Source organism: Mytilus galloprovincialis, chromosome 5 (assembly GCF_965363235.1).
Source record: "Mytilus galloprovincialis chromosome 5, xbMytGall1.hap1.1, whole genome shotgun sequence".
Taxonomy (NCBI): Eukaryota; Metazoa; Mollusca; class Bivalvia; order Mytilida; family Mytilidae; genus Mytilus; species Mytilus galloprovincialis.
Window position 1 is genome coordinate 67,231,247 of NC_134842.1, and position 15,263 is coordinate 67,246,509.

A 15,263-nucleotide genomic window follows, 5' to 3' on the forward strand; every position below is an offset into this window, starting at 1 on the left:
ATAAAAAAGAGAAAGTATATTCGTACGTAAAGCTGATTTAACCAAAGCACATCGCGTGACTGTTCCAAGTCTAGCCATCCTAACCACATGGTGTTTTTATCGTTTTCAATCTTTGTGAATCTTTTTTTAAGGTGGAAGAATTGAGTTTGACCTTGACTTTTTTCATGGCCCGAGAACACAGTTTATTTGTTGTGCCTTTCTTAAAAACAATAAAGTTTTTTACAGTGTATTGTACTACTTTTGGGACAACACTATCAAAGTTATAGAATAGTCTACCAGCTCTAATTCAAAATATTTTTGATGTTAAGAGGGTCTATAATTTAGTTTAACAGCTTCAGACATACTATTTTTTTACCTTTCTTAACTAGGCCAAATTACTACTTTACATAAAAAAATCATTATCCCAATTTCTTTTTTTACAAGTAATTGCATCCTCTTCTTAACATTTCATGCATAAAATATAAAGAATAAATTTGGCAAGTATGTGAAAAAAGTTTGCAAGTCATACACTGTTTTCACTAGGAACTATAAGTGTAGACAATGAAAATCAAAAAGAACGATAACTGTGTCCTCGGACCTCATAGCTCATTTGTCAACGTCATTTGTCAGCTTTTTTGTGGTTTGATTTTATCTTTCTGATACTTTAAGTAATAAGTCAACTATATTAAGAGTATGTAATGATTGTGAGGGATATATTTCTGTCTTGGAGGTTTCACTTGAACTTGCCCTCAAGTCAATAGTTATAGGGTCGGTCTTAAGTTTTATGTTAAAGAGGGACGAAAGATACCAGAGGGACAATCAAACTCATAGATCGAAATCAAACCGACAACGCAATGGCTAAAAACAAAAAGAGAAACAGACAAATAATAGGATAGAAGACACAACATAGAAGACTAAAGCCTAAGCAACACGAACCCCACCAAAAACTGGGGGTGATCTCGGGTGCTCCGGAAGGGTAAGCAGATCCTGCTCCACATGTGCATAAACCATTGTAAGGTGTACATGTCTGTTTAGTTAGATACATATAACCTTGACATCATTTTCATCGTAGGGCAGTTTCTCAGGTATATACACGCAATAGGTATATGGAATAATTATATAGTAAACATGTCAACCTGACAGGATATGTCTGACCTTACCTTCATTAGTAAAGTTGTCTAGGTTAACAGATACAATAAGCAATATATTAATACAGCTAAACTATAATTGGTGAAAGGAATAACTGTTATGACAATTGACAATGTCGGTCTGACAGGGCTCATCTGAACTTGTACTTATTAACATGGATCGTTAATAATGTTAATGTTATGAAATAGTTGCAGCATTATTTTTTCTTGAAGACTTGAACGTTATTTCAATCGTGACTAGTAAAACAGTTGAAAATGTCAGCATGCACACTCTTGTTTAATTTAATATCAATATTGCATAGTATTTGCTGACAAGATGAGCGATTTATCGTCCATTGAACATCTACTTCAATATGGAAACAACATAACAACGTGTTTGATTAAATGCCATGTACAATTTACATTTGAATTCAAGTAAAGAAATTTGCTTTTTTATTTTAGATATTCCGAGGATTCAAGATGAAGTTATTCCTAAACATATACTTGGTAAGTTTATTAAAAAAAACATTTGAACAATAATTTCTTTTCTGATTGTGACCTGTTGTCTACTACTCGCATGTAGATATCTTTCTTGTATCACTCTGCAAAGAGTCAGTGTAATACGTCGATGCATTAATTTGATTGGCTTGTCCAGCATCACAAAAGCAAAACTCATCATAGATAATATGATCGAAATTGTGTACACCAATAGCGCAATTCGTCTACATGTACGCTATAATTAAGAAAGTTAAACAGGTCAAACAAAGAACACCGTTGGAGAACATTGATGACCCCAAATTCCTAAAAGTTTTGCCAAAAAAACAGCTAAATAATCTTTTCCTGGGGTAAAAAAAAATCTTACGGATCTCCAAAATTTCAATGATTATAAAAAGTTTATTTTTCATTTTTATAATCATAACCCTTTAATGACAATTCGTGTCAAAACATGAGTTCTGACTTTTGAGCTTGTGATGTTGATACATTACAATTTTTCATAGATGACTTTCAAAGATCAAAATGCTGAACATTTCCTCAATGGTATCTATAATACTAAAATTACGAAGTCCAATTTGTAACGGTCATCACGTAAAAACAACAAATCAAAGAATTCAACTTTATATACAACTAATATAGTACAAAGGTGTAGATTAAAAATTACACCACTCCAGGCCCTTTTGTTTTCCACGTAATTAATATTGCCAATAATTAGGAATTTTCGGGGCGAGTCCGATACCGATACCAATAGTATAATCACCTGTTACCTATTACCTTATCTGTACGTTCCGCATCTGAGAGGCGCGCCACCAAACGGTGTATTCAGGATTAATATGCTATATACACGGGTCACAATCACAGGGTTGACACTACTAAATTGTCAAATTGTTGCCTATTGTAGTATTTTAATCCATAAGACTTTCTAAGACAACAGTACGAATACTAAAAATCTGGACTAAAAATAAGTTTCAATTTTTTAGCGGGCATGACGTAAAACAGCGAATCAAAGAATTCAACTTTATTTATAACTAATATGGGGACGAAGTCCCCTATTACAGTAGAAAATTCAATAAAAAAAAAAAAACATTCCCGAATTTTTCATTGTACTAATGAACTCAAATCGTTCAATTTGTTTTTGTCGCGTTTTTTAATTTCCGGATCTGCGCAGAACACATAACTCTACTTCCTTCTTCCGGTCTTGTTGTCGTGAGACTTTGATAAGTCTAGTAAAATATAGGAACTCAAGGAACACAATACTAATATTTCATTTTTAAACATTCTTTGTCTTTGGTATGAATAAACGTTACCTGATGCATTGCGTTTCTTTGTTTACATTGAACATGACTTCATAACTTAAATAACGTCACAAGTAAAATCCCTGACAACAGAACCAAAATCGGAAACGTTACGGTATTTCCGTTTCTTTTTTTTAACAAATATTTTTAAAAGTTAAAAAAAAAAAAATTTAAACAAACTTCGTCCCCATTCATAGGTAATGCCTGCCTCATATTAAAGGACAATGCTGTTGATTAAAAAATACTCCATTCCAGGACCTTTTGTTTTCCAAATAATTAATATTACCAATAATTGATAAGTTCCACTTCGACGGGTTCAAACAAAAAGATTTGAAAGCAGAGAAAATTGTGTATCTTATAATCGGCATGACTTTATCAGATGACAGTACTAATACTAAAATAAGGCTTGCGCATAGTTATATACTTTAATTCAGTCACGGACCCGCGATATGACGGGTGTGTTCTAGAAGATATGATATTTCTTCAATGAGATTTTAAACACTTTTATTTTCACCTGATTTTTTTTTTATTTTATGTCCCACCCGACTTTAAAAAATATGTTGGGTGCCCTAAAGTGTTACCTTATCCATCATTCCATCATTCGGTGAATCCACAACAAATAGTAACATATGCATGATATATATGAACTTTTATTGTTAACGTCTTCACAAATTGAGGTGATTTTTAGTATGTGAGTCTACAATGATGAGTAGCAGATCAAGTCTCGTATTGTTCTGCTTCTGTTGAACATGTTGAAATTGTGTGCTTTGAACCTTCGAATTTCATGAAAATAACAGTAACAATGTTTTCAGACTTCACATTGAGTCTACTTTGATGAACTTCAGGGCTAGTTTATGTTTTGTTTGCTTCGCTGATAATTTGCCAAAATTACAGGCTTTGGACCTTAAAAATGTCCACTCCTAAAAAAAAGGCTTCAACAACAGAAATACAACAGAAAAACATTTACCTGTGTAGGATATGACGCAAATTTTTTCAAAAGTGATGATTTTCTAAAAATTGTTTAATATTTCAACATGGTATCTTACTTTAACATTGTTTAAACCTGTTTATTTACTTTTGACCTTCATTATGTATCCCTTATAATTTTAATTACCTATGTATTTGCATTCAGGTATCGCAGATCAAATTTATTCGTTCATTGTGTGTTAATTTGCGGTTTTTTTATTGAGTTAAGCCTTCCAATTGATGTTTTATAGTGTGTTTTTCTATGTTGTGATGTTATACTCTTGTTTTAGAAAAGGGAGAAATGTTTGGTACCATTAAAACGTTTAATCCCACTGCAAATGTTTGCACCTGTCCTAAGTCAGGAATCTGATGTACAGCAATTGTCGTCTGTTTATGTAGTTCAAACGTGTTTCTCGTTTCTCGTTTTTATATAGATTAGACCGTTGGTTTTCCCGTTTGAATGGTTTTACACTTGTTATGTTTTAGGCCCTTTATAGCTTGCTGTTCGGTGTGAGCCAAGGCTCCGTGATGAAGGCCTTACCTTAACCTATAATGGTTTACTTATATATAGTGTTATTTGGATGGAGAGTTGTTTCATTGGCACTCATACCACATCTGCCTATATCTATTCAAGCTTCTTTTTTTTTGGCAATCGTGGTCATTCTTGTTGTTTTGACACATCTAAAAAGCAATTAAAATGTCTGATATTAAAGTTTAACGCCAGAACATGACGTATGACGTCATACTGATATGTACAAGATTAAAACAGATCAGCAAGTCAAAAACTTTTATTTTTAACACAAAGAATGTTAACTGTAAGATAAATAATAGATATTACAAGTTTTGAGAACTAAATATTGCTTGATATCAACTCGTGTTACTTAGCTTGAGATAGGATCACTCGATTTGATATCAAGCAGAATCCAATTATCAAAGACAGAAACAGAAATAAGCAACTATTGGTCTCCGTATGGCCTTCAACAATCAGCAAAACCGATACCACATAGTCTGCTATAAACAGCCCCGAAATAACCAAATTAATGAAAAACAATTCAAACGAAAAAACTAACGGCCTAGTTTATGTACAAAATAATGAATGAAGAACAAATATGTAAGCAAAAACAAACGACAATCACTGAATTACAGGCTCTTGGCTTGGGACAGGCATATACAGAATATGCCGGGGTTAAATATGTTTGTTGGCGCCCAAACTTTCCTCTTACCTGGGACAGTTGTGGTACAATACATCATAAGAACAAACTATTATAATCAGTTGAAAAAGGCTCAACTCATCAAATGAATACAAATAAAAATATATCTTACAAAACCACAGAGTGGACATAGACGGATACTAACTCATCCAAACAACAACAAAAGAGACACAAAGTACAGATCTGTATTTTTTTCTCAATCATTTTGAAATGCAAATAGTGAAATAATAATTTGCTTTTATCAACCAGTATGGTTCAATTTTGTTAAAATAAGCTAAAAAAACATTGATTATGAATTATTCACTTGCAAGTGAATAATTCGACCTCATTGAATCCGTATTCATTTGAACTTCAATTTAACCCCTTATCTTGAGATGGATAAGACATGAATTGTATATGTAAAGTTATTTAAAATGAAAAGAATGTCAACATTGAAAGTGAAACTAAGGTAAATCATTTGATCATGTTGATTGAAATTCGATCCATAAAGATCATTCTTATGCAGGTAAAAACGATGATAAACATTTATTGTTCATCTATAATATGAAATAAAATAGACGTAGAATATGTAATCCAACAACATGAGTTTGCTAAACTATTTATAGCTATATTTATGTTTACATCGCTTATATGGTCATCGGAAGACTTTACAGGTCAACTCGATAATTAAAATATACACGAATCGAAGCTACGATAGCCACTTAAAAAATTCTCTTTGAAATTGTTTTATTTCTGTACATTCCAGAAATGTATGCTCTATAGTTTATATTTCTTAACAACTTGCAAATTAATTAGTTAAGGAATGTTTATATTTTTCAAGAAGATAATTATTTGAGACTATTATGTGTAACATTTTATATTGGAAGTTTGCTTTCTATAGTACATTTAAAAGCCAGTGAATAGATATTTTTCAATGTTTTGTAACTAATTTCTGTAGTAAAACTTTCTTCTTGTTATGAAATAAAAGAAACCTTTCCCTGATCAATAAAAAGTGAATAAACATCTTTAGCAAATAATTTACTGATAGGCATTTTCTCATGAACAAAAACGAATCCAAATGAGTTACTGTTAGGTGACATGCAGGTTGTCTATTAGTATTTTTTTTATAATAGCTTACATCAACCCCATTGGAAGTTTGGTGGATAATAATAATACCACATGTCCTAATATTTATATTAGCACTTTTTAATTTCTAGGATGAAAATAATAACCTGTTGTTTACTGGTTGTCGTTGATTGATGTGGTTCATAAGTTTTTCTATTTTTTTATATAGATTAGACCGTTGTTTTAATAAAATTAACGGTACCAATTTTCTTGCACCAGATGCGCATTTCGACAATACATGTCTTTTCAGTGATGCTCGTGGCCAAAATATTTGAAATCCAAAGCTTAAATAAAAGATGAAGAGCTATAATCCAAAAGGTCCAAAAAGTAAAGCTGTTTTAATTGTTTTACACTAGTAATTTTGAGGCCCTTCATAGCTTGCTGTTCGGAGTGAGCCAGAACTCCATATGGAAGGCCGTACTTTGGCATATGATTGTTTACTTTTTACAAATATTGACTTGGATAGATAGTTGTCTCATAGGCAATCATATACCGAAGTCCGATTGAAATCAAAACGGAAATTCCATAATCAAATGACAAAATTAAAAGCTCAAACACAGCAAACGAATGGATAACAAGTGTCATATTCCGGATTTGGTACAGACAATTTCTTTTGTAGAAAATTTTGGATTAAACCTGGTTTTATAGCTAGCTAAACCTCTCACTTATTTGACAGTCGCATTAAATTAAGAGTCTGTAAGAACATACAATAACATTATGTTGACAAACAATGTGTCAACAAAACAAATAGACGTAGAAGGTAAAAATGCCAAAAATAGGATACAACATTGTGTAATAATCTTAATCACTAAAAAACAATCAAATTATTCTAAAATTCCCAATAGCACAATAACAAAATGACCAGAGTGAACATTTCATTGTTGAAAAGAATATAACCCACTTCGAAAGTAAACATATTCACTTTTCGCTGTGTACCTACAACTGTCAAGTTCAAGGGATTATTTTTCTTAACATGAAGCCGGATGTGGCTTACCATGTTTTGATGGTTATACACCTTAAAAATAAAACTTTGAAACGATAGTAAATGTATCTACACAATTTTTTTTTTTTTGCAGAGCAGTTCGAAAGACGATTGGAACAGTGGAAGGAGGATGATCAACAGTTTGTTAGTACAGAAGCCGAAAAACATGTAATGCAAAAAGTTTTGACACAAAGTTCCATTACCCTGGTAGGAAACTCAGGCACTGGAAAAAGTTTCCTATCAAAACATATTGCCCTAAAAATGATTGAAGACGGCTATACTGTTATTCCATGTAGCAAACCTGAAGATATTGAAAAATGGTTTAAACATGGAAGAAAAACAGTATTTGTCTTTGATGACGTTTGTGGCCGGTATACTCTTAATCAACAAATTTACACTGAATGGAAACAAAGACTTGATCACACTACATCACTTCTTAAAGACAAATGTTGTAAAATATTGTCTACATGTAGGTTGGAGGTTTACAAAGATGAACAATTTGGCAATCTGTCTATTTTCAAAATGTGTAGTATCAATTTAAGTTCACAAGAGTTGAAACTTACAGATGCTGAAAAAATTGCTTTAGCTGAAATGTACTTTAATGAAAATATTGATGAAGTAAAGGAATTGTCAGACAAATATGACTTTTTCCCACTTTTGTGTAGCTTATATCATAAACAGAAACTGAAAAATGTAAACATTAAATCTTTTTTTAGCAATCCTTTTGATGTTTTTAAAGATCAAGTTGTTGAAATGTATGGGGAAAGTGATGAAGGTAAGTTGCAGTATTGTAGCTTAGTCCTCTGTGTGATGTTTAACAACACATTAACAGAAGAAAACTTGTCCACAAAAGATAAAAAGATGAGAGAAGTTATAGAAGATTTACTAGAGGAATGTGAACTAAATAGAGGAACATCCACCAAACGGTTAAAGAAAGCCCTTGAAAAACTTGAAGGGACCTATGTGGTCAAGGAAGATAGTACGTACAAAATAATCCATGATAAGTTATTTGATTTCCTTGCAAAGTACTTAGGGGAAAAGATGTTACAGGTTTTTATTGATCATGCTAAAACTGATTTCACTGCAGAGAGATTTCTATGCAAGATAACAGAAAACATGGGCACAGAAATCGAGTTTGTGATAAGAATACCTGAAAAATATGTAAATAGTTATATAGATAGGTTACTAAAAGATTGGGAGAACGGTTATGTAAATAAAGTATGTCAAAACAGAAACATGAATTCTACTACATTTACAGAAAATATGGTAACACGATTAAACCAACTTGACCCATCAAAGCAGGCAGAACTAGTTTGTACTCAAGATGTTCGCGATAAAGATATAGCACTCGGTGGAAGTTGCTATATGGGCTCTGTTGACCTTGTCAAATGGTTGATAAGCAAGAATAGTGACATTAGTTATTGTGATGACGCTGGTTGGTTCCCTTTATTATGGGCTAGTCAGGAAGGACATGTTGATGTTGTAAAAGAACTATTACATCATTCAGCTGACGTTAATCAGTATAACAACGACGATGCATCATCTCTTTATTTAGCAAGTGAGAATGGACATACTAATGTTGTTAATGAACTGTTACAACATTCTGCTAATGTAAATCAGTGTACCAATGAAGATGCATCACCTCTGTATATAGCAAGTCAGAATGGACATGTAAATGTTGTAAAAGAACTGTTAAAACATTCAGCTGATGTGAATAAGTGTACCAATGATGACGAGTCACCTCTGTATATAGCAAGTCAGAATGGACATGTTGGTGTTGTAAAAGAATTGTTACAACATGCAGCTGATGTGAATAAGCGTACCAATGATGAATCACCTCTGTTTATAGCAAGTCAGAATGGACATATTAATGTTGCAAAAGAACTGTTACAACATTCAGCTGATGTAAATCAGTTAACCGATGATGGTGTATCACCTCTATCTATAGCAAGTCAGAATGGAAATATTGATGTTGTAAATGAACTGTTACAACATGCAGCTGATGTGAATCTGTGTAACAATGCTGTGGTATCACCTCTTTATTTAGCAAGTGAGAGTGGACATATTAATGTTGCTAAAACACTGTTAAAACATTCAGCTGATGTAAATCAATGTACCGATGACGATGCATCACCTCTGTATATAGCAAGTCAGAATGGACATGTTGATGTTGTAAAAGAAATGATACAACATTCAGCTGATGTGAATAAGTGTACCAATGATGATGAATCACCTCTATTTATAGCAAGTCAAAATGGACATGTTGATGTTGCAAAAGAACTGTTACAACATTCAGCTGATGTGAATAAGTGTACCAATGATGATGAATCACCTCTTTATATAGCAAGTCAGAATGGACATGTTGATGTTGTAAAAGAATTGTTACAACATGCAGCTGATGTGAATAAGTGTACCAATAATGAATCCCCTCTGTTTATAGCAAGTCAGAATGGACATATTAATGTTGCAAAAGAACTGTTACAACATTCAGCTGATGTGAATAAGTGTACCAATGATGATGAATCACCTTTATTTATAGCAAGTAAAAATGGACATGTTGATGTTGCAAAAGAACTGTTACAACATTCAGCTGATGTGAATAAGTGTACCAATGTTGATGAATCACCTATATTTATAGCAAGTCAGAATGGACATGTTAATGTTGTGAAAGAACTGTTAAAACATTCAGCTGATGTGAATAAGTCTACCAATGATGATGAATCACCTCTACTTATAGCAAGTAAGAATGGACATGTTGATGTTGTAACAGAACTGTTACAACATTCAGCTGATGTCAATCACTGTGACTTTAATGGTAGGCGTCCTCTTAGTATAGCACTGGACTAAGGACACATAGAAATCCAAGCATTGTTAAAAGAAAAAGGAGCAGCTCAACATTAAATACAAAACGATCAATTCCTGGGAAGGATATTTTCTTGATATTTTCTTATTGTGTGCATTCTACATTTGAAAATGCCTGTACCAAGTCATGAATACGACAGTTCTTGTTCATTCGTGTTTGATGTGTTTGTCCTTTGATTTTGCCATGTGATTATGGACTTTCCGATTTGATTTTCCTCTGAGTTTAGTATTTTTGTGATTTTTAATTTTTTCGTACAAATTTATACATTATAATTCATGTATTCAAAACCCTCTTAAAAGCTTAAATTAATTAACCATGTTTATAGTTTGAAGTATTGGCATTAGTCAAATACTTCTTTTTACCTTTAGCTGTTTTATTTTTATTTTTCCTGTAATATGTTGTTAATTGGCTGACTTGTAGATATATTGACAAATCTCTTTAATTCATACATATAATATATGCTAACAAAAACAGCCGCAGTAACTTATTACGGTACAAACAGAAGGTACAAACCGAAGAGGAGCAGCAAAGTAGTTCTGTTTGTTTTAACATGAAATCCCGCATTTACTAACCTTTCACGTTTGATCCGTGCCAATAAGCAAATTATTGCCAAGCACCCAAACAAATCTTTTCAGAACCTCTTGTCTTAGCTTTTGCGGAGACCAGAAAGTCTGAAAGACTTCTTTCTGAGAGCTGACGTCACCAATAATAAAAGTTGTTCGACTGCAGGATAGTGTGTGGTAACTGACGATGTCTGACTTGCCAACAAATACTAATTACTCAAACATTTACTTGCCACTCCACTGGATATGTGTGCAGCTGATGTGAATCAGTGTAAAAATGCTGTTGCATCACCTCTTTATTTAGGAAGTGAGAATGAACATATTAATGTTGCTAAAATACTATAAAAACATTCAGCTGATATAAATTAATGTACCGATGAAGATGCATCACCTCTGTATATAGCAAGTTATAATGGACATATTGATGTTGTAAAAGAAATAATTCCACATTCAGCTGATGTGCCTTAGTAAACCAATAATGATGAATCACCTCTATTTATAGCAAGTCAGAATGGATATGTTGATGTTGCAAAAGAATTGTAACAACATTCAGCTGATGTGAATAAGTGTACCAATGATGTTGCATCACCTCTTTATTTAGCAAGTGAAAATGGACATATTAATGTTGCTAAACACTGTTAAAACATTCAGCTGATGTATATTAATGTACCGATGAAGATGCATCACCTCTGTATATAGCAAGTCAGAATGGACATGTTGATGTTGTAAAAGAAATGATACAACATTCAGCTGATGTGAATAAGTGTACCAATGATGATGAATCACCTCTACTTTTAGCAAGTAAGAATGGACATGTTCAGCTAATGTCACTCAATGTGACTTTAATGGTAGGCGTCCTCTTAGTGTAGCACTGGACCAAGGACACATAGAAATACAAGAATTGTTAAAAGAAAAAGGAGCAGCGCAGCATTAATTACAAAACGATCAATTCCTGTGAAGGATATTTTCATGATATTTTTTTCATTGTGTGTATTCTACATTTGAAAACGCCTGTATCAAGTCAGGAATATGACAGTTCTTGTATTTGATGTGTTTGTCCTTTGATTTTACCTTGTGATTATGGACTTTCCGATTTGATTTTCTTCTGAGTTCAGTATTTTTGTGATTGTACTATTTTTGTACAAATTTGTACATTATAGTTCATGTATTCAAAACCCTTTTAAAAGCTAAAATTAATTAACCATGTTTATAGTTTGAAGTATTGGCAATAGTCAAATACTTCTATTTACCTTTAGCTGTTTGTTTTTTTTTTTTTTTTTATCTTTCCAGTCATTTGTTGTTAATTAGCTGACTTGTAGATATATTGACAAATCTCTTTTTTACATATATTTAATATATGCTGACAAAAACAGCCGCAGTACTTACGGTACAAACAGAAGAGGAGCTGCAAAGTAGTTCCGTTTGTTTTAACATGAAATCTCACATTCACGTTTGATCCGTGCCAATAAGCAAATCATTGCCAAGCACCCCAACAAATCTTTTCAGAACCTCTTGTCTTAGCTTTTGCGGAGACCAGCAAGTCTGAAAGACTTATTTGTAAGAGCTGACGCCACCAATGATAAAAGCTGTTTAACTGCAGGATGGTGCAAGTCGTATGGTAACTGACGATGTTTGACTTGCCAACAAATACTAAATATTCAAACATTTACTTGCCACTCCACTGGATCTGTGTACACTATATTTTGCAATGTAACTTGCAAACCCATAATGTTGTATATAATCTTCAGTGTCGATGTGGCATGCAGTATATTGACGAGATAGCCAGAGATCACATGGGCACGCCCAAATTGATTTTAAAAACCTTACCATCAGAATCATAGACCACAATAATGTTTTCCAATGGACCGACAGACTGATGCGCGCATTCGTAAATTAATGTGTTGTTCGATCACTCGTTGAATATTTTTATCTATTTGAAATCTTCGATTAGTTATTCTATAAGTATATTTATGAATTTCCATTTAAATAATTGTGTATATATCAATGCATACTAAATGATAAAATATTTACTAATGAAGAAAAACAAACTTCTGATTTATTCATGTGTGTTCTGTTATGAAAACAGACATTTATATTTATTGAAAGGTTTATCTAACAATTTACGAATTTTGTTGATAACAAGTATCATATCACTTATTTTATTTAGTTTCATCATGTTTTTGTATTTTTATTTTCTGAAATTATTGAATAAAAGCTATCATTACAATTTATTTTCTCTGTTTGAATGAATGTGAGAATATTTCTGTACTCTTACAGTCTAGCTGTAAGACTATTAACTTGTTCTACATTAAAATATTATTGGATAATTGATATGTGTTGTATAAAGAATGTTGTAGAATATGTGTAATTATATTAATTAATATGATTTTTTTAACGTTTTTAGTTCGTCTCATATACGTCGAGGAAGCACTGTTAGAGTATCCTCCTCATTAATGTCAACTCCTTATCAGTAACATATACCGTATATCTAATCTGTATACATGGTATATTCGGAAATTGTTTTTCGATTTGATGTCAAAATGTGCAGGTTAAAACTAATTTAAGAAGGGACTTCCATTTTGAATTTTGATCAGATACATCTTTAAACATGAACATCCAAATAATGTTTGAATTTACGTTATCAATTGTAGCATCTGAGTTCATTTATAAATGACTCTAAGTTATATGATCTTTCAAACTAAAGAGGATGCGTAATTTGTCACTTTGACTGAAGAAAAGGTTGTGTCCTACCTATATTTCATGAGCAGGATCACAGTGTAAATATGTTTGCAAATGTATAATGCTAAATTGTATTTCTTTATATATTCATGTATAATCTAGTATTTAACTGTTACATATATATATGCTTTGCCAAAATAATATGTAATTAATGATCCGTGTTTTCTTTAACAAACTACATGTAGTGATGATTTTTAATATGTCGTTTTGTTTATTGAGAATGTCTTACTGAGATGTATATGCTATTTAACAATATAAAGTACCATACCATTAATTTGTATTTTCTGTAAAACTTACCTGACTTTTTTGTGCCAAAAAACAACTTCTCTCGAAAAATAGTAATTTTGTAACACATGTAGAGGATGAAATGAATTTTCTTTTAACAGAATTAAATCTTTATGTATCAAAATTTAAAATATACTCTGATTGTCATTATGATTTTCTTTTAAAATGAATTAAATAATAAATTGTACAATTCCAAATATATCAATAGGCACATTAAATCAAGACCGATCACTAATGTCTATGTATAGCCTGATATTAAGTTTCTTTGTGAATATCTTTATCTGTAATAAATTTAGTTAAAATGGTTTTATACATAATGAAGTTATGAACTTACACATGTATTATAGATCAACAGACTTATTTTTGTTATTAATATTGTTACTTCGGTACTGACATGATTAAACAAACTTTTCTAAATTTATCCGTTGATAAATTTTGAAATTATTAAGAAACTAAGGTTTCAACACCATCAGGCAAAGTTAACTTTAACTGAATTTGGCTATTTATTTTTGGTATTTTTTGTCATATAGCTCTTCAACGGGTAAGCACTTATACATCTTCGGATTTCAAATGTTTGGCTTTGAGCGTTCTTGTTGAAGGTAAATCCGGAAAAGCGCTTCGGACGCATGAAATTATTAAACGTGTTGCTTTCCATTTTCTACAAATACGTGAGCGTTTTATGTATATACTATAACCAACACATGATAAAAAAAAATGTATTCATTATCTCACAATCAAAGATATTGCCATTATATCATTTTAAATTTACGTGTTTATATAAAGTTTTAATATCATACTTTTCTTCAATTGAGAATTGCTTACAAGTAGCTTAAAATATCTGAAATTTGATTTATTTTTCGTAAAATTCTGAATAGTTATCAAAATTAAACCGAAAAAGTACATTAAGTGCAATTGTCCACACTTGTGAAGAAATTTACTCTTGTTTTTGGAGTCTTTTTAAAAGAATAAATTAGCATATGAAAATATTCCAGAATTGCATACATTGGAACGAAATTGAAGCCTTGTGTAGACAGTACTTTTCGTATTCATTTACAGTAGATACTATATAATATTTGTTTGAGTGTTTTATATTAACCTATACTTTCTAATAAATTCATATTCGTATGAGTGGCTTTTATTCATTTTTCATATAATTTGAAAACAAAGAGAGAGGTTTATTGTCGTTTTCTGGTGTTTATAGTCCGGTATTTTATATTTACTTCCCTGGTATTTGTATAACATGTATCTGAGTCATGTTTAACAAAATAAGCACATAATTATCATTTATTGCATGACAAAATCTGTAACAAATGAAACCTACAATCAACTGTTTTCTCTATTGGAGAAAACGGCCATTACACATACAACAGGAATAATAGTTCAATTCATATAATTTGGCCCTGTAGCGTTTTTTAATAAGCATTACCCCTGTAATATTACAAATACTTCTATACCGTACATGTGATAAAAATTCAATTCCTTTTTGCAATCATCTGCCCTAGGTTCAAAGGTAAAAGCCAAAATAATTTGATAATTTCCATTATGCATCTGCATATTTTGTTTGACTTGGCTAAGTGAACCTTATAAAAAAGAAGATGTGGTATGATTGCCAATGAGACAACTATCCACAAAAGACTTAGTTCATCGGAAAACA

The 15,263-nt window shown here is 31.8% G+C and overlaps 1 protein-coding gene across 1 annotated transcript in view; it reads left to right on the forward strand.

Moving 5' to 3' along the window:
• The window catches only part of LOC143076280 (uncharacterized), a 47,608-nt gene extending 32,874 nt beyond the window's left edge, over nt 1-14,734 (forward strand). The window contains exons 7-8 of the mRNA XM_076252012.1: nt 1,569-1,613; nt 7,254-14,734. Coding sequence (XP_076108127.1) covers nt 1,569-1,613; nt 7,254-10,006 — 2,798 coding nt within the window. The 3' untranslated portion in view covers nt 10,007-14,734. The remainder of the gene's footprint in view (nt 1-1,568; nt 1,614-7,253) is intronic.
• The last annotated feature ends 529 nt before the right edge of the window (nt 14,735-15,263 follow it).